Raw genomic sequence first — 21,238 nt, 5'->3', positions numbered from 1 at the left:
TGGTTTCATCAGTTTATTGCTTGCCTGTTTGGCGTCTGTTCCTGTATGATTCTCTGTGGAATTTGATATGATTAAAGCACTGTTTTGGTCTGGCATCCTCAAAGGGTGTCCCATCTGCAATGGGAAATTGAAAGACACCTCCCACCCCCCTGAAACCCTGGTCCTACAGGATGGTACAGAGGTAGAACACTTACCTGTGAGCTGTCTAAACATGAGAGTTAGGACAGTTTAAAGACAGGGGTTTTTCAGTCAGAGTATTTAATGGATGGAATGGTCTCCCTGGAAAGGTAGTGGCAGTGGAGGAGGTAGATAGGTAAAATTTGAATTATATAGGTACCTGGATGCATTGGAGATGGAATAGTATGGGGGATATTGGCCTGTGCATGAATGGGTGATGGTTTGTGGGGTTGGTGCAGCGCAGGCGTGATGACAAAATCACTTTCTCCTGCACTAAAGTTCCTTATGAGTACACAAGTCTGTGTGGGTCCCCAAATTAAGCCTTTGTACTTAATCCCTTTATTCAGGCATAATGGTGAGAAGCAAATGTAGTTGGGGTGTAGGTTGCAAGATCAAGCTTTACCTCCAGCATGGCCATTGCACGGACGAGGCAAGCCAGGTTCATCTCTCGCTCTCCCTGAAAGAACTCGTCCACATCCTGCAGAGGGCAGCAGGAAACAAGTGACACAAATTGGGGCATTCCGCCCTCTACAGGCAAAATGGACTTTCAATATACATTACCAATGCACTTGCTCAACGTTCATTTAATCTTGTAAAGGGCGCTAAGCCAAATAGAAAAGCGGAGGAAGTGATGGACAGGAAAACTACATTCGATACAAGATTAGCACATGAAAGCCCAAACAATATTAAATGTGGAATAAAATAAAGGATTTTAAATGAAATGGAACATCGCGTACAATGTTTCAGTATTTAGTCCATGGGCCCGGACCCGAAATTTCACTAATTGGTACCACCCGAGGTGGCAAGTTCTAGTAATGATTTTTGGAAAGGTGCATGTATGTGGGATACATGCTGATGTGATAGCAATTCTGGACTGGTAGCTTAGTGGTAGTTATCAGCTATTTTATACCCGCACCCGGTGAAAGGCGTTCGACGGTTCGGATTGATTTAGTCCATGTGTGAAATTTTGGGTACGGGCCCATGGACTAATTGGGCATATTAATCAGAAAGTACTGAGACAACGTAGATCCCAAAATTATCGCTTTATGTCTTATTTTAAACATACAATCTTCACATAGTGTAATTTTGGAATACAACAGCTACTATAATACACGTACGTGATTGTTATGGAAATTGTCACATAAACATGTCACAACATGAAAAGGTCACAACACATATTAATCAAACGGTTTTCTGAATCAAGGGAAAGAAAGTCCAGAGGCTGTACTGAGCTCATCTGCTGAGCCCATCTCAAGTACATGTATGCCACAATAGCTATAAACAGTACTAGTACTAAAATGTTATACAAAATGGTTGGAAATCAAGTAACTAACAGACTGTAGGCTATGTACCCGGTATGGTCAGGTAGTGCTTCAGAAGGTCTCTGGCCACATCGGGTGGAGCCATGGTGCCAGTGGACAGACCAATCAGGTCAGTGTTGTCAGGGAACATTGGATTCAGCCAGTTGTTTTCCATGAGATCTATGAGGGACTTGACAGCAGTTTCGTCTTTCCTGATCCTTGGAGCATGTATATCTGGATGAGACAGTTTGGAACTGCCCTGACCTATCATGTCCCTCAGTGCTCTCAGATACATGGTCCTGTACTCAGCTGTCAGGTAGTACTTGCTCACAGCCCCTGGTTTCAAGCTGAACCCCTTTGTCCCTCCTGCCGTCTGGGTGTCTTTGTTAACTGTCTCTTCGGTCGTTTGGTCGACAGGGATTCTTCCGAAGGGGTTGTTGGGACCGAGTTGAACTGAGAATCCCCCTCGCATGAACTCAGCATACACGTCTGGGTGTGTGGTGGGCAGCTGGGATATCTGGGCATAGTAGTATGGGAGGTAGCGTGCATAATTCAGCCTGTCATATGCGAAGCACCATGGGATCATTGCACGAATTGATGCCAGGTGTAGCACCCAGTCTCCCTCTCTTGATGCTCGAATGAGACCCAGCAAGATCTCGACAATGTCCAGATACGACATCCAGAATGCTGAGAGGCTGCCGTTTCCACCTCTGAGGAACTCGAGGTATATTCCAAACAGTTCCATGATGCGTGCGCATGAGCGGTCACCGAGGACCTGCTTCAGGGATGCCTGTGAGATATCTTTGCAGAGGCTGTCAATGATCCTCAGTGTCTCATCCATGTGGACCACATCGTTGGCGTGAGTGGCTTCCAGCCACGAGAGGAAACCCTTCCAGGCCAGTCGAGTGAGTGCCTCATATACATTCTTGTGTAGGTGGACTGCCCTGTTGTACTTGCGGCCATCCATGACACCATTAATGGAACCTTCTGCGATCACACCAGACTCGATGCAGAGATCTCGCAATCCAGCATCTTGAAATCGCTTCCCTATTATTCCCATCAGTGTGCAGATGGTGTGGAATACTCCGAGCCTGGTGATGATGGTGTTTTGGAACTTGTCAGGGTGTTTCCATATAATCTCCACAGCCTTTGCATACAGTGCCTGGTCAAAGACACAGACAATCTTTGTCAGGTCCAAGGAGTGCATGATGTTCAGTGACTGGTTTAGCACTTCATTGACAGTCGACATTTGTGTCGCTGGAGCATTAATGGTAGGCAGGTAGCCTACATTGTCTGGAATGACTGTCACGTCATCTCGAGTCCGGATGTTGAAGCCTGTCCAGCTGCTGATTGATTGCTCTTCTTGTTGCGACATGCGTGCCATGACCCAGACAAGATTCTTCTCTTTGGCGAGCTGAGTCTCAGCTGCAGTGTCAGCATCTGCACTTTTGCTCTGTGGTGGTCCCACTCGTTGTCCAGCGTTGTATGCTGGTAGCATTGGTGGTGGTGCATCAATACTTCTCTGCTTTGTTTTTCCTACAGTCAGCATGGTTCTGGTGGACACTGGGGTGATTGGCTTTGCTTGTACGGCAATCCCATTCACTCTGTGAGATGTTCCTTCTCCACTGGTGGTCTCTTCCAGACGGTCGATATTATCCCAGGCTAAGGTTGTGAATATGCCAGGATGGATGTTACCTGGGAGGGCAACATCACTCCCTGATAGCAAGAGCTTTTGGAGACACAGAGCAGTGTCGATCTCTTCCATCTGAGAATAGGACACACTATGGCCGAGTCGGTTGAGGATGTGTATCAACTCTACATTCCCGGTCAGTGACTTGATAGCGAATGGCAGAACGATGTGCTTCGGGGGCTTTATCAGTCCACGTGTTACAGCATATACCATGTCATAGCCGAGTGAACACAGAAGCCGCTGGACTCTTTGAGATGCATGATCAGGGTCATTGGAACCTGTAAGTAGATAGCACAGGAAGACCATGACCGACTCTGGAATGGTAGTGTCCTCTGCTTCTGGTTTGACTTCCGGTGGCCAGGCTTGAGGGGCATCTTGGTTCTTGATGTCGGCTCTCATTTTCAGGGCTGCTTTGGAGACCACATCTTCAGCATGGAGGCCTTTCTGAGTATGCAGCTCTGCTTGTAGCGATTGGTATTGTTTGGCAAGTTCGTATATGGACAGGTTGTCTGGAAACAGGAGGAGTTTCCCTTTTCCCTCAGAGAAGATGTGCAGGGAGTCTGCAAACTCGCTTTCCAGTTTCCGTCGTATGTGTTTCTTGGTTGATTCCCTTACATGGGCAATACCAAGAGAGTTCATTGAAGCCACCAGTCTAGAAGAGAGATCAGTCATTGTCATCACTTGAGGATTGCCAAAAAGCTCCCTTCTGATGAACAGGAACAGCTCATTGTAGGCCTGATCCACAGCAGCACCATACTGAGCTTCAGCATCATCATCTTGGCTTGCATCCTGTCCACTGCGAACCTCTCTTTTGGTATAGAACCGATAGCACGACCTATGATAGTGACCTTCTGCAGCTACCAGGTCTCTGCTGACTATGGCAAGGATTCTGCTGTCCATTTTCTCCATGGCTACATTCCTGATTGTGGCGTCAGCTCGCAGTTCTCGACATTGTATGAGGATTTCTCTCGTCTTCTGTCCTTTAGCATACTTGGTGTCTTTCTGGCAGAAAATGCACTCTGCCTCATAAGTCCTTGATGTGCTTGCACATTGTCTAGCTGCTCTCTGTGATCCTGTGTCTTGAGCAGGTTCACTGGCACTGGCACATTTGAGGATGCCATCAAGATGTCTTTTCATGGTGAAGAGACTGCGACATTTTCTGTGGTACTGGATTGTTGGAATCTGTCCATCAGGAAGGTTCGTAGCTAGTTTCAAAATTGCTGCATGTTTTCTGATCTGGGCTGCCCTCAGCAATGTTCTCCATGAGTCAATGTCTTGTAGTGAAACCAGCTTGTCTGTATTGTCATTGGAACAGTGGATGATGCACTCCACTCGTGGCCGCTTTAGTGGCAGGCTGCTTGCTCCGTCAGAGGCCATGTTCAGTCAGTTTTCACCTGCAACATAGAATTATCAATCCACATTACTATGTTGCACAAATTAGTAGTCTGCCAGTCCTTAATTATATTTAATTACACTTAATTAGACTGGTGAAACCAGTGGACTGATATCTGAAAGCAAATCAAGCATTCATGACTGGACTTATTCTAACCTGCAGGCTGCAAATGTATATCACCACTGATGAGGGGAAATCAGCACTTTACATATCTGTCATATATTTTCTGCTTAACTAAATAGACATAATTATTGCAGAGGCTCTTGTTCTTGCCTCACCTACCAGGAAGTATCCACCAGTGGCCAAGTATACGGAATACGGAAGAAAACTGGACACTGCCAGCATCCAACATATATTTTGTTCTTAACTAAGACACTAAAACTGAAGAAAAAGTTAGTTTCCACACATGAATAAATACAAGAATATGTATTATATAGTATAACATACATGTCTTTATTACAAACATCCATTTGCTAAGATATTTAAGCATGTTACATTGTCTATTCAGCTAAAAAAATGATTTGGAAGATGATACTAGTAACAACAGCGCGGAGTTGCGGTATCGCGATTAATGCAAAAACAGCTTTCCTGCAAGAAAAATGAAAAAGCTACCCATTTGGAATTGCTATCACATATTATTTTACTTATATGGGTGTAACAAATAAATTGGCACCATGGAACTTTTGCCACCTCGGGTGGTACCGATATCTGGTCTGGCCCATGGACTAATTGTAGCAATTAACCGCGACAACCCAACCCAAGTTGCTGGCCATGCACACTGGGAAAACAGCAAATCTGGATCTAAAAAACAAACAGCACCAGCAACAGCAAATCTGGCAACACCCCTGCCGCTCACCTGGTAGAACAAACAGTATACTGCATACTGCACTGACTAAAGGTATTTTAAACCAATTCCAATGGTTGCCAGAAGACAGGGCAGCATGTACAATCATACCAACACAATCATAAGACTTTAAACAAACAAAAAAAAATATCCCCCCCCCCCCCCAGACCCAAATTTTTCTGATGCCTTGAACAAACTTTAGTACATCACGGGTGGTGAAGGTCATGGTGAAGTTTCATCTAAATAGTGTGTACGATTTCAGAGAAGGAAGCAAATACCTATTTTGGGGGGTCAAACCAGGATCCACTTCGACCCCCGGCAAAACTCCAATTTTTTTTTTAATGCCGTGAACAAACTTTAGTCACAACACAACAAGTATCATTTGTGCCAAATTTTGTCACAATCCCTTCAGCAGTTTTGGAGAAGAAGTTGCAAGTGTTTACGGACGGACTGACGGACGGACGGACGTGCCATTGGACCAGAATGGATAAGATTCAATCAGGGATTATGGATAAGATTCCTTTGTTCGTCATCCCCCCCTGTCGCCAAACCTTTGTCCCTTATGGCAATGCATACCCATATAAACACTTAGATAGGCCCTTAAGTGCACACAGTAATTAAATTCCCTTCCCTGACAAGGGAACAAAATTGTTCCCTGACAAACACAGTAATTCTCCAATGCATCCAATTCCCTTCCCGGCCGCACCATCAGCTGGCCTGGTAACATCACGTAAAAACGAGCTGTAACCACGCCACAGGGAACGTGTGATTGGTTGGCGCGGAAGGCACGAACCTCCAGCCAATCAGGGTGGGAGTTGCGAAGACACAACTGAGGAAGAGGTGGTTCATTGGAGGGAAGGCGCTGGAAGGTTCGGTGAACGGCGGGAAGTTACGAGGCGCTGATTTGGTGGCGCACCAAGGCTGACGTCACAGGCAAGGATATAAAAAGGGCGTGCCAGATGACATTCTCCCTCTTGCGCTGCACGTCCCTCTCTGGCTGTCTTGCGCTGCACGACATTTCAGCAGCTCTTAGCTAGCAGCTCTCTCCTGGCTCCCTCGTGCTCTTGGTTTCCTTTTCGCTCTGCGCTTTCCTTCTTGGTCTTGAGAGGTCCTGGTGGTCGTTGGTACGCCATCTTCGTGGTGCTTGGAGCGGTGCTCGGTGCGTTTGGTGCTGTGAGTGGGCAGGACCTCGTGTGCGATCGATTTGGAGCTTGGAGCGAGGCATGCCGCTGAACAGACGAGGCCGGGGCGCGCGGGTCGTTCGAGGCCTGGTGGCGCACGAGCGGGGCCGAACGGAGCCGTGTTTGGACGGAGGACACGACAAGACGGACAGTTAAGACGCACCACATTTCACAAATATACGCCATAACGCTTTATTTTACTTTCATTCATTCCCCTGTCCTGTTGTTGAGTCTGGTGTGTGGGATCACAATATAGGATTTAGTTTATTTGATTAGTCGCGTTTCTTGTTATCGGGTTCCGTGGAATAAATCTCTATTTTTGTACATTAAATCTTGTTTGTTCGAGTTCATTAATTCCCTGCAGGATAGGAGCTGCCGTCGGTTCGCCCAAGGTAAGCGCTTTTGCCGCATCTTCCTCTTCCCTTCCTCTTCTCACGAGTCAAAGCAAAATCTGTGTTTGGTCGTCGCCTCCAGTAAATCCGTTTGGTCCATCCACGATCCCTGGTGTTAACCAGAGGGATTCGCACGACAGTATTAACTTTCTGCAAATGAGTTAGCTCTTAAAGTATTACTTTGCTGGTGGGCAGTATTAAATAATAGAGACCGGTATCTTCTTGTGCATATAATGGATTTCATTAGTTGGAGTAAGCACATACATACTGTATGGTGCTCATTGTTGCACCAGAGAGGAATGTGTAATTAGAGTGCCAAGGGTCCTCAAAATGCAGACCGCGGTCCAGGTCCACATCTGCAGGCATCATCAGTCTTGACCGAGAGCTAATCTGAATCCCCCAGGCTTCTGTGGTTTGTGCATTTGGACCAACCTGATAAATGATAAACGCTGGAAGGGATTAATGCAGGAAGTGATTTAAACGTTTAGATTTATATATATTTAACAAGGAAATCCGACACAGGAGGCCATTCGGCCAATCATGCCTGCACTAACAACAAGGGGTGTTCCATGATCAGGCAGCTTGCTATCACTTGCCAAGTGGCTTGACTTTAAAGAAGCTGGAAATTAAAAGTGCTTCCTTTTATTCGTTAAATTATTTCAAATAAACGTGGCAAAGGCAATCAGATTCAATGCTCAGAATGCACAACAGCAATGAGCCTCTATAATCAATAATTTGTGGGAGCTAGACTTGCCCAGTCATCACTATTAGCTCTGATCTGCACTTGCCATGCCCTCCCCTCCCCCTCTCCCTCTCTCCCTCTCCCCAACCCGTCCTCCCCCCACTTTTATGTAGAGATCAATGCCGATGTGCGACATAATTTTAGAAATATTTTTAAATGAACCATCTAGATTGCAGTAGATAGAGATACAGCAAAAAACATCCTCAGGAACAGGCATGGACAATTTGGATGTAACATGCTGAACAATAACTGATTTATGTACCATACTCTGACAGAGCACTGGTTCTACCCAAGCAGTTTATTGGCCAGAGTTGTGCTGGGTGGTATGCCATCCCTCTTCCAACAGTCGTTAAGGCAGGAATTTGGGGTTTGGTTATGATGCCATTGATAGTTTGCCAAGTCTTTGAAAAGGACACCATGGGATCTTTAACGTCCACCAATGAATGTCGACTGAATGGGACGCCAGGTTTACGTCCATCTGATCAGGGATGGCACTCACATTAATGAATCACCCTGAAGATATACATTCAAGGTATAAAATAAAGTTGCGGTAATTAGACAACTTTGTCAAACTGGATCTAAGGCAGCTCTATTAAAGTTGATCTGCACAGACACAAACACCAGCAACAACCTCTCCATTTTGGTCGAGGCCAATAGTGTGCAATGTGATTAATTCATTGGGAGTTTTCCATCAACTTTTCTACAAAATCATTTTGCTAATCCCACAATTTATACATCAGATTCCCTCCTTACTGGTCATATGAAGAACATCTATTCAAACGATTTAAGCTTCACGATGTGCTCCGATTTCGAGACAAATATTTACTTGTGTGGTTAAACTGAAGCCCATAAAAAAAGACAGTAAAAGGGCACTCAAAGAAAATGCAAATATTGCTTCTATTACAGTGGTAGGCACAGGCCTCACTGAAGCAAGAGCAATTCAGCACGGGTGAGAAATCTCAAATGGCAAACAACCTGTTCCGCCACGTTTTGAGCTACAACCGGTGAATGGTAATTTGCCAAACACGGCAATGTCACAAAACCAATAAAACAACCACCCAAAAAACTACTAACAGAACAGGCTACCCCGATAGTGCTGCGGAACTATATTATCCGCACATGGCAACGCAAGTAACTTACATGGAGCAGCCATGACCTTTTGTTTTACAAGGGTTTGCGATTTTTCAAAAAACAACAAAAACCCCTGCAATTCCAAACCCATTAAAATGCCATCAACTTAGGCTTTATACATTCACACTTGGCACCAGGTAAGTCTGAATAGAAAAGCGTTTCAGTTGTAAATCACCACGCTGCTGTTGGCAAATAAAATAAAAAGAGGAATAAAAGGGGTGGTGGTGGCTGACAATCAGAAGGAACAAGAAATTAGTTCTTGAAGGGATAGGTGTGCTGGTTATGCAGGAGTGGAAAAGGAGAAATACAACAAAAGACGTGTGCAGGAATTTTAATGGTGCGCATAAAATAAGCAAGAATAGAATCAAAAGATTAAATTGATATATCAGCATTTTCAGTATACAAAGGGCAACTTGGAGAATATTTAAGCGGTAAACATCACCTTGTGCTTCTCCTTCCACATTTCCTCAACAGCCAGATGAAATTTGCTGAACATGCCTTTCTTCATCTTCCTGTGTACCACGGCCTAGAGAGACATTTGCAAATGAGAGGTGGTGGTGGCATGAGGGGGTTTTTAGGGGAGAGAATGGTGTCGATTGTTGGAGAGGTGGAAATTTGGGCAATCATCAACATCCTTTTTTGATGAGCAACCAGGTAAATGCATCTTGGGGAATTATAGTCTAACGACCACCTTATTTAGGCAACAGCACAAGCTAAATTAGGCAAAGCCTCCTACACAAAATGGCAGTAAAGACAGGCTGGCATAAAGCACCCAAATCGGTGATGTCGCCCAAATATGTAATCAGAGTATAAAAGATCGAATTTCTGATAGCAACTGTCACCAATGTCACCAACCTGTTTGAATACAAAAATCTAGGCTCATGGAAGCGACTTGTAACAAACTGCCAATAGAGCAGTGGCGGAACAAGTAGCTGCAACAATCAAGGGAATTAGCAAACAGGAAAAGAAGAGACGAGGAGGGCAGGAAACATTAACTTTCAGGTAATAAGGCAGAAAAGATCGCAGATAGGTTTGGGGGCTGACTCGAGATCGTTTTGCACCACCAACCAGAAGCCATGGAGGAAAACAGTGGGATTGAACCATCTCAGGAAGATGGTGACACAAACTGGAGAAAATAAATAAAAGAGTGGAGATGTGCAGCGAGTCATGTTTGGTGAGTTTAACTCGGAGAGGTTACTGGTAAAACGCATGCATCCTGAGGGAGCTGTGTCAAATCTGAGACCTGAAAGAGCAAGAGGAGCAAGACCAGAAGATAAGTGGTAAAAAAAATAAAAATAAAACAGAGGGGCCACAAACCCGTCTTCGATGTGAAAGCAACAGGTCTTGTGATTGTGTCTCACCATGGGAGATGCCGACAAGGTTGTAAGCTTTGGACTCCACAGAATCCAGGACAGCAATGTGAAGCCAGTGTGCCAGGCAAAAGTGAAGAGCAGTACTCCATTGAACTATGAACAAAGGACTTGTTAGCTGTGAGCAGTTTTTCAATGAATGACTTGGTACAGCAGAGGATGCCAAGTCTGTGTCTGCCTTTGAAGGTAATATTTGCTACGTGGTCAGCCCAAGAGTAGTCGTGCCTAATGGTAAGGTCTAGACGTTCTTAAGACGACCTCTTCCAATGGCTGACCATGGAAATAGATAGGTGGGTTAGTTTGACGACCCTTCCGGGGCAGAGTTGAGATCGAGATTTGCCAAGATTGAAAGACGTTATATTTGTCAGACGAGCATCTAATGTTATTGCAATACAGTATTATTCTTCCAAAGTCATAATGCAATTATATTGCAGCCTGGTGTTGCCTTAGCGATTAGGGTGCCAGCTTGGGATCCTAGGATCCTGTGTTCAAATCCTGGTCGATTGTTCAATTAACACCAAGGGGCTTGACTCAGCCTGTCATCCTTCTGAAGTCAGCAAATTGAGTACCATCTCACTGGTAATTGGGGCACTGCATCAGCGGCACAAATGCGCTTCCAGAGAAATGATGCAACCAGCAGCCACAGGCTGCATACAAAACAACAACAACATTGGTTGAAGCCTGGTCTTCCCAGGTTGTCAGGCTGCTCAACTACTCATTATTGAATTGGCACCAGCGACACCAGAAGGTAAACAAAAAAGTGGAAGAAGTGACGAGTCGAAAATGTTAATATTGAGACTTCCTTTGATGAACACCAGGTGAGTAATCTCTTCCCTCCTTTCTTATATAAAGACACTTCCCATTAGGCAAAGCCTCCTCATCATCATCATGAAGGCATTCATGATGTCTTTTTGAAACCCCTAGAGCTGAAATGGTTAAATTTCGATGTATCGGAAGATAACACACAATATGAATACTTCAGGATAGTTCAACATCTCCTTGAACCAGAAGAATGATATTGCTATTGGCCAGAGGGGGCTTCTCAAGTCTTGTAGACTGTCCCAAGTCAGTGGATAGTATATTGGACTGCTCCTCGACTCATCCCGGCTGTATGGGCAATGTCAGCAAGACAACCCCTAAAGCAAGTGACGATGCGTTCTCGTCGACATGTCCCCAATTAAGGTATTCAGGTTGCTTCTCTTTAATAGCATTATCCTTCTTGAAGCTCTGACAGGGAGAGTGGTAGGAAATAAACTCAGGAAGGCCCAGAAGTTTATATGGTGGTTGGATGCGGGCCAAAGTATTATGATCGGTCTCTGAGTTTTGTTAATCAACATATGCCCTCTCCAAATCACCTCATTTTCTGTCTCCAAAATCACTGCCAACAGTTAAGGCACATAATGTTCCAGCTGCTTCTCTTGGACAGACCTTTTGACCCCCACCCCTCACCCCCCCAATAAAATCAAATGAAAAGCAAATTTAAGCCCATGCCTTTTGCATTTCTTTGTCTGGCCTATTTATCCTATAAAAGTTGATTGCTGATTTGGAAAAACAGACACCAACTACACAAACATTCCCAACTTCTGAAAGCTATTTCCCAAGATTTTCCTTTTTGTAAGCTGACTGAGCATAACTGCAGCAAAAAAAAATAAAAAATAAAAACTTTTTTTTTTTTAAAGGAGTCGTTCACACCTATTTTAAAACCCACCTTGGAAACTTTGTAAAGGAAATTTGGTTTATGAAGATAGCAGCATTGAGCTTTGGCCCCGACAGCTTTGCCAACAGTGATTCAATGCAATTAGATGCTTGATAGAGCTTCCCAAAGGTTGGTACTGGAGAACAGATGGAGTTTGTAATATCCATGCGAATATGATCCCATTGAAGCGATATCCATGATCCCATTGAAGCCATGGGAGAGAGAGCTGCAACACTTGATCAGGTGTGGAATGACTGATGAAGAGGATTCAGATTGCAAAGTAAAACAAGAGTAGGGATCACACAAAACTACACTGAAAAAAGAAAAAGAAAATGGTGACAGGAGGACCTGTTTCAGCATTCTAGCCTGCTCCACCATGTGACCATCAACAGAATTACAAAATGGCAAAATCAAAAAGAGACCAATCGGGAAAAATATGTTGCTCAATTCACACGTTGCTTTGGTGGGCTCTGATGTGCACGGTTCCATAGTCCATGGTTTTTTTTTTAAGACAAGATTGAGCCTCATGGTAAAGTGAGTTGACAGAGGTTAAAGAGGCAAAAGACTGAAAGTGGGGACAGTGAGGTTAAGGTTGGAAGCAACAAGCAAGGGAATGAACAAACAGGAAAAGAGGAGAGAGAGAGAGAAGAAAAAAAATGCAATCTGCAAGCAAGAACGTCGAGTTAAATAGCGTCAATGGGGGTAAACATAGATCAGCGGAAAGGATGGAGAATGACACGAACTGTCAATAGTGCATCGTCTGCTTCAAGCCATAGAGGGAAAAGAGCGATTTAACAGCCTCAACAAGAGAAAAGAGGAACGAAAAGGTAGAGGTGTGCAATGAGGGTGGACCTTGGAAGTTCAACCAAGAGGGAAGAACGCCTGCATTATGGAGAGGCTGGGGACAGTCAAAGAGCAAAGAGACCAAAAGAGCCAGGCAGGAGAAGTGATGAAAATATATTAATAAAAAGAGAAGCCACTGACAAATGTTTGCTATATGAGAGCAACAGGTCTTGTGTTTGGACCTCATCGTCAGAGATGCCACCAATATTGAGAACTTTCGATTTCACATTCCAGCAGAGATGTAATTCAAGGGTGTCAGACCATAGAGGAGAACAGTACTCCATCAAACTATGGACAAAGACTTTGTAGGTTATGAGTACAGTTTTGATTTATAAAGGAAAGGCTTTGATCGATAGAGAATGCCAGGTTTGGGGGCTAGCTTCAGAGGCCACATTTGCATTAATCCCAGATCGGGAGAGGTCTAGAATTTGAAGAGACAGATTCTCTTTCATCGACTTACCATGCAAACAAATATGTGGCTTCATTTGACGATCCTTCCAGAGTGACAGGATGAGAGATTTTTCAAGATTGAAAGCAAAGTTCGATTTGTCAGACCAACACAATCAATTCCTGATTAGCAGAGCAACGAGTTTGCTGTGTGCCTGCCACTTGGATGGGGGCACTATAAAACAATGTGGAGTCATCTGCAAAAACGAAAAGGGTTTTCAAGAGCATCAGAGAAGTTGCTTGTGTTGATGAGGAGCAATACTGGCTTTGATCCACGATACTGCATTGATGGACTGCAACCTCCACTGAGAGTGGAGAAGGTTCCATTGATAACAGAACTGACTGAGCAGGGGAAGTCAGAAATACAGGGGTGAAGGTAGCATTGTATGCCAGATGATGAGCTGTATAAGCAGAGCAACATGTGACTGTGTCGAATTCCCAAGATGTGTTCAGGAATACGGTCATTTTTGGTTTGAGATCTAGTGTCTCAAAACCATTGCTGAGAGAGAAGTAGTAGCATGACCCAAGTTTAATAACCAGAATTAAAATCCCAAATTAGGCTTCTGGTTTTTCATACGCATCTCATCGCGCATCAGAGTTGCGCATCTGTGGGGTTGTGGCAGGAGACTTTGGTTCGGGGCAGGAGATCACAACTGCTACTACTCTTCAAAAGGGAATTGGAGAAGAGCATCATTTCCATAACATCAAAACAATAACACTGATGCTCTTTATCTCAACTCTCCCACCCTTTCAGCAATGACTATTCCAAGGAAATTACTTAACAGCTCATCAAGTTTTGGAATACGACAAAATACTCCCTTAGTATTTGCGTTTGTGCAAGTGGAAGGGGTTAGGTATGGTTGGAAGCTCAAAAATACGGCCATTGTGCATATGTAATATGTAGATGGTTGCGACAGTGACTTACCTCTCTCTGTATCAGGAAAGAGCTGATGGCTGGCTTTGTGCCCAATATGGGGTGTTTTAGTAAAGTCTGGAGATAAGCTTCCAACGCTCTGCACTGTCGGCTCTTCTCATCCTCTTGTAGGACAGGCACTGCGAAACAACAATCATTCATTTCATAATTTATTTCAAACATTCAACACTTGAAACAAATAAACATAGGAATAACAACAAGATATATCTGCCAATAAACTACATATTATTAAAAAAAACTAATTTGATTACATTTTTATATCAAGTTAAAAAACAACCAATCATTGAACAAAGATTTGGGCAGAACTCAATTGATTTCATTCAAAATCCTAAAAATAAGGAATTGTGATATTCTTATACCTGCTTGTTCTCCAGAAGATCTGTGAGATTTTGAGTGCATTTCTCAGAGCATAACAAGTCTCATCATCTATTATACTATAAGAGCCGTTTATCTCTGTATCGCCATTTTTCTCAGATGGCTGAACGGATCTTCGTCAAACTTTCAGGGGTTTGTCGAGTTGAGTTATAAAAAATAAAAAATAAAAAATAAAAATCCTGGTTTATAAAATGCTAAATTTTAAGATGACTCATATAGTTCTTGTCTTTAACTGTAGGTGTTACTTGTATATAACTGTCATTACTCAACTTGCTTGTCAGCAAGTTGAGTAATGACAGTTATATACAAGTACACATACGCATAAATAAATACAAAACAATTACCACACATTTGAACACAAATAATCAAACCAGATTCAATCAAACAATTCCAGAAGCAGTCGAAGTTGGTGGAAAGTCGTCTTCTTCTTCTACTACCTGAACGTCATCAAACTTAACTCAGAAATGTGATCAACGGCACATTCAGCAGCATATATTCAACGAAAAGCATTAAATTCCACTTCTAAGGTGACAAGTACAGTACTTACCACACGGAGAATATAAAAATACCAGCACAGTATTTATTATTATTTACAGTATTTATTATTACAGTATTTTAATCAGAATCAAAATTCCGAAAGCTGTCAACGTTGGTTGTAAGTCTTCTTCTTCCTGAACGTCATCAAAGACGTTAATGTTTCTTTTTCGCCTGAGCAACGCCAGATACTCCAGCTATAAGCGCATATATATATATATATATATATATATATATATATATATATATATATATATATATATATATATATATATATATACACATATACATATATATATATACACATATATATATATATATACATAAAGCGTGGCGTTACGCGCGCTGCTTGTGAGCAAGGAGGAAGCGGACAAGCGGTAACATATAAACGTCTTTATTGTAAGACTACACTGTAACACTGAACTCCTCCGGGCTGGTCGCCCGGTGTATATCATGAGGCCACGCCTACCCCTCGGGCGTGGCCACCGCCCACTTGGTGCGTGGAATGATGTCACCACGCCAGTGGGCTTTTGTGTCCGCCACACGCGCCCCCCCAGAATTCCCGCGCACCTGGAGGGCCAGTTTGCGGGGCAGACGAATGACCCGGCCGAAGCGCCCCCTGGCGATCGGCGGCGTCCGGGGTGCAGGGATACCAGGTGGGATGCCCCTGGCTGCCCCTGGGATGGGTGCAGGACCGGGGGGCGCCGTGGCGGCGGGGCTGGGCGGTGCCGGGGGTCCGCCCGCAGGAGGGCGGCCCCGACGTGGGGGTCGGGCCACTGGCGGTGGATGGTCCACATCGAGGTGGGCCGGCTTGAGGCGGTCTACCGAAACGCGGTCAGGAGTACCACCGATGTCCAGGGTGAAGTGCTTCGCCCCGGTCTCCAGCACGCGGAAAGGCCCGTCGTACGGGGGCCGCAGTGGTGTCCGATGGGCATCGTGGCGGACGAAGACGTACTCCGCCGTGCGAAGCTCCGGGGCGACGTGCGTCGGTGGGTGCCCGTGGCATGCCGTTGGCACCGGGGCGAACCTCTGGGCGGTCTCTTGCAGAGCGGAGCGCTGCTGTGCCGCGGACCATGGTGCCGTGGAGTCGGGGAGGAACTCGCCCGGCACCCGCAGCGGTTGCCCGAAGACCAACTCCGCCACGGATGCGCGCAGGTCCTCCTTGGGCGCCGTCCGGAGGCCCAGCAGGACCCAGGGGAGCCTGTCGACCCAGCCGCCGTCGCGGAGGGTGGCCCGGAGCGCGGCCTTCAATGAGCGGTGAAATCGCTCACACAGGCCGTTAGCCTGGGGGTGGTAGGCCGTGGTTCGGTGCAGCCGGACCCCGAGCCCCTGCGCAACCGCCCCCCAGAGCTCCGAGGTGAACTGGGGGCCGCGGTCGGATGAGATGTCTGAGAGGGCGCCGAACCGGGCGACCCAGGTGGCGATGAAAGCCTGCGCGACATCGGCCGCCGTTGTCGACGCCAAGGGCACGGCCTCCGGCCACCGGGTGGTGCGGTCCACCATGGTGAGGACGTAGGTGAAACCCCGCGAGGGGGGCAGAGGTCCCACCAAGTCCACGTGGACGTGGTCAAACCGGCGTTCCGGCACCGTGAACGGGGCCAACGGGGCCTGGGTGTGCCGGTGCACCTTGGCGCGCTGGCACGCGAGGCACGTCCTGGCCCAGCCGCGGACGGCCTTCCGGAGGCCATGCCAGACGAACTTGTCGGCGATCAGCCTTTGGGAGGCCCTCGCGCCCGGGTGGGACAGGCCGTGGATGGCGTCAAACACCTGGCGCTGCCAGCCCGCGGGCACAATGGGGCGAGGACGCCCGAGGGAGACGTCGCACAAGAGGGCCGCGCCCGCGCCGTCGAACGGCACCTCGGTGACGCGGAGGCCCGTGACGGCGGTCCGCAAGGCCTGGACGTCGGGGTCAGCGGCCTGATCCGCTGCCATCCGGGCATAGTCGATGCCGAGGTGGACTGCGTGGGCGACGGCCCGGGAAAGGCAATCCGCCACCGGGTTGTCCTTCCCCGCGACGTGCTGGATGTCCGTCGTGTACTCGGACACGGCCGAGAGGTGACGCTGCTGCCGGGCCGACCACGGCTCGGTGACCTTGCCCATCGCGAAGATCAGCGGCTTGTGGTCGACGAAGGCAGTGAACGCCCGGCCCTCGAGCAGATGGCGGAAGTGCCTGACCGCCAAGTGAAGTCCGAGCAACTCGCGGTCGAAGGTACTGTAACGGCGTTCGGGCGGGCGAAGCTGCCGGCTAAAGAACGCCAGCGGTTGCCAAGCTCCACGCACCCATTGCTCGTGCACCGCGCCCACCGCGTAGTCCGAGGCATCGGTGGTGAGGGCGATCGGTGCATCGGGCGCCGGGTGCGCGAGCATGGTGGCGTTAGCCAAGGCGAGCTTCGCGCCCGTGAACGCCGTGTCCATCTGCTCGGTCCAGGTAATGTCGCCTTTGCCCGGCTTACCTCGGAGAGCTTCGTGCAGGGGGCGCAGGAGCTGGGCGATACGGGGCAGGAACCGATGGTAAAAGTTCACCATGCCCAGGAACTCCTGCAGCCCTCTGATCGTGCGGGGGCGCGGAAACCCCTTCACCGCCTCCACCTTGGCCGGCAGGGGGACGGCGCCGTGCCTGGTGACACGGTGCCCCAGAAAATCGATTGTGGCGGCGCCGAACCGGCACTTTGCGGGGTTCACAATCAGGCCATGCTGGCCCAGGCGTTCGAAGAGCGTGCGGAGGTGGCGTAGGTGCTCTTCGCGGGACGCGCTGGCGACGAGGATATTGTCCAGGTAGACGTAGACAAAATCCAAGTCGCGCAGGACGCTGTCCATCAGTCGCTGGAACGCCTGAGCCGCATTCTTCAGACCGAAGGGCATGCGCAGGAACTCGAAGAGTCCGAATGGCGTGATGACCGCCGTCTTCGGGACGTCCTCCGGCCTGACGGGGACCTGATGGTAGCCGCGTATGAGGTCCACCTTCGAGAAGAAGGACCTGCCCGCCAAACGGGTGGAAAAGTCCTGAATGTGGGGGACGGGGTAGCGGTCGGGAGTCGTGGCGTCATTGAGACGGCGATAGTCCCCGCACGGTCGCCATCCCCCGCCGGGCTTCGGCACGATGTGCAGCGGCGACGCCCAAGCACTCTCTGAGCGCCGAACGATGCCGAGTCGCTCCAGGGTAGCGAACTCCGCTTTTGCCACCGCCAGCTTCGTCGGCTCGAGGCGGCGTGCCCGGGCGTAGACCGGTGGCCCGACGGTGGGGATGTGATGGGCCACCCCGTGCTTGACGGCCCCCGCCGAGAAGGTGGGCCGCGTGAGGGCCGGGAAGCCGGCGAGGAGGCGGGTGAATGCGTCCGCTGCCGGAAGCGTACAGACCAACGTGGCCGGAACCGAATCGTTCGGCAAGCCGCTTGGCAAGCCGCTCGTTGAGCTGGGCAACGCACACGCGAGCGAGCTGAACGTCTCGGCCTGGACAAGCCGTCTGCGCTTGACGTCGACCAGGAGCCCATTAGCGCACAGGAAGTCCGCGCCAAGCAGTGCCATGGGCACGTCGGCGGTGACGAACGTCCATCGGAAAACCTGCCCTCCAAACCGCAGAGAGAGGCAGCGTTTTCCGTACGTACGGATGGGCGTCCCGTTCGCGGCAAGCAGCGCGGGGCCCCCACCCGCGGCGTGCTTGTCTGACGTGCCGGCGGGAATGACACTCACCTGCGCTCTCGTGTTGCACAGGTAACGGCGCCCGGAGAAGGTGTCCGTTATGAACAGCAGGCTGCTCGAACGGCCGGCGCTCATCGCCACAATTGAGTGCCGGCCCGGGCATTTCCTGACCCGTTGAAGGAGCACGGCGGATGACACCGCCGAGCTTCGTGGCCGAACTTGGCGTGGAACCAGCACCAGGTGGTGGAGCTGGAGGAGCGCGGCTGGCTCCGCCAGGCCGGTGGAGTCGACGGGTTTCCCCGCGGTGGCGGTTTTCGCCGCGGCGGTGGGCGGGGCGTGGCGGCGTTCACGAGGTGCGTATCAGCATGCTGCTGAACCTCAGCGTGCTGTAGAAGATGATGCTGTGGAACATCAGCGTCGAAGGCCGTGACGGCCACGCCAACGCTCGCCCGCGTGTCCGAAGCGGCGAAGTACTTGTCCGCCTCGGCCGCCAATGCTCGGGGTTCCGTTAGCCCGGTCCCGGCCAACGCGAGGCGAACCTGCGCTGGAAGTTGGCGACGGAAAAGCGCCCGGAATAGCGAACCGGGGGCTTCGTCGCCCAACAGTGACAGCATATGGTCCATTCGGACCGACGGGCGCGTCTCACCGAGCTCGGGGAGATCCAGGAGGCGGTCGGCCCGTGCGTCGTCCGTAAGGCTGAACGTGGCTAGGAGTAGCCGCTTGAATGCCTCGTACTTGTGGCCGTCCGGTGGGTGGCGAAGGACGGACACAACTCGAGCGGCCGTGCCGGGCCCGAGGGAGGCGACGACGTGGCAGTAGCGCGTGTCATCGCCGGTGAGGTGCCGAAGCTGAAATTGGGCTTCGGCCTGGACGAACCAGACTTCGGCCTGAGCCTCCCAAAATTCCGGAAGTTTGACGAAGGCGGCCATGGCGATGGCGTCGCGTGTGGAAGGATCGCTCCGGCAGATCCAACGTCGAGGGTCACCAGTAAAGCGCGGCGTTATGCGCGCTGCTTGTGAGCAAGGAGGAAGCGGACAAGCGGTAACATATAAACGTCTTTATTGTAAAACTACACTGTAACACTGAACTCCTCCGGGCTGGTCGCCCGGTGTATATCATGAGGCCACGCCTACCCCTCGGGCGTGGCCACCGCCCACTTGGTGCGTGGAATGATGTCACCACGCCAGTGGGCTTTTGTGTCCGCCACATACACATATATATATATATACACATATATATATATATATACACACATATATATATATATATATATATACATATATATATATATATATATATATATACACACATATATATATATATATATATATATATACACACATATATATATATATATATATATATACACACATATATATATATATATATATATATATACACACATATATATATATATATATATATATACACACATATATATATATATATATATATATATATACACACATATATACACATACATATATACACATATATACACATATACATATACACATACATATATACACATATATATATATACACAAAGAATTAAGTTAAGCACCCCCCCCCCCCCCCCGTTTTTTTACAACCTCGCACATTACAAGTTTGTTGTCGTCAAAACAGTGTAATATACCCATGATATTGCTATATTTTCTGGAGAAGTGATATTATGGTCACATAAAAACATAACAATCATGCCGTTTTCAATATTTTATTCTGAATAATTTAAGGTGAAATTTATTGGGAATTTTAGGCATCTTTTCACCTCAATTTAAGTATGGAGCTATAGGTCCATCACGGACAGTGTGGATGACGTTTATGTTTTCTAACGTACAGTCATTGTTCTGAGAAGACCTCTAGCGATCTTTGCGTCAATAACGTGTGTAGGACCCACGTGATCGGATCACTGACTCAACCCTACGTCTCATAGACCCTGTAAGCCGTCGTATGCGTTGCTGTGGCAGGTTGTTCCATTCCCGATGTAATGCACGTTCCAATTCATCCAGATTGGCTATTGGAGGGACCATCGTACATATACACAAAGGAATACATATACACAAAGAATATATATTAGGGGGTGCTTAACTTAATTCTTTGTGTAGGGGTGCTTAACTTAATTCTTTGTGTATATATAAAACTTGGTGTACAAATACAAATACAACTATGTGTGGGGGGCTAACATAGGCTATGTGGCCACGGCCTCATGCGGGGGTGTGGGCTGGGAGAGGGGTGTAAATTCTCTAGGTAAATGTGTACAGTGTAGCGCCCCCTAGTGTTGGTGGCAGAGTAGTAAAATTTCTTTTTTAAACTGGGCAACACCGAGATGAAAGCACTCTTCACACGGGTAAATTTTCCTTCTTCCCTTCCTCCCCTGCCCCAAACCGAAGGGGCCTGTCAAAGCCGCACCTCCCCCTCCAAAGATGTATATGTAGTACATCTTTGCCCTCCCTCTCCCCTCAGCCCTCCCCCAACCCCCCACCCCCCAGGTACTTCATCTAGTAACTATAACTAGGCAACCATTGTCTAAACTTGAGTTTTTGCAGTTA

At 47.9% G+C, this 21,238-nt stretch overlaps 1 protein-coding gene across 5 annotated transcripts in view; it reads right to left on the bottom strand.

The window, feature by feature from the left end:
* The window catches only part of LOC137437008 (sorting nexin-5), a 128,808-nt gene that overhangs the window by 69,051 nt on the left and 38,519 nt on the right, over window positions 1-21,238 (bottom strand). For all 5 annotated transcript variants that reach the window (XM_068131301.2, XM_068131298.2, XM_078786992.1 and 2 more), the window contains exons 5-7: window positions 14,133-14,260; window positions 9,294-9,377; window positions 581-655 (exon numbers count right to left, since the gene is read on the bottom strand). In XM_068131301.2, coding sequence (XP_067987402.2) covers window positions 581-655; window positions 9,294-9,377; window positions 14,133-14,260 — 287 coding nt within the window. The remainder of the gene's footprint in view (window positions 1-580; window positions 656-9,293; window positions 9,378-14,132; window positions 14,261-21,238) is intronic.

The sequence above is a fragment of the Myxine glutinosa genome, chromosome 11, assembly GCF_964187855.1.
Source record: "Myxine glutinosa chromosome 11, kmMyxGlut1.1, whole genome shotgun sequence".
Taxonomy (NCBI): domain Eukaryota; kingdom Metazoa; phylum Chordata; class Myxini; order Myxiniformes; family Myxinidae; genus Myxine; species Myxine glutinosa.
This window is presented reverse-complemented; position numbering and strand designations above follow the sequence as displayed.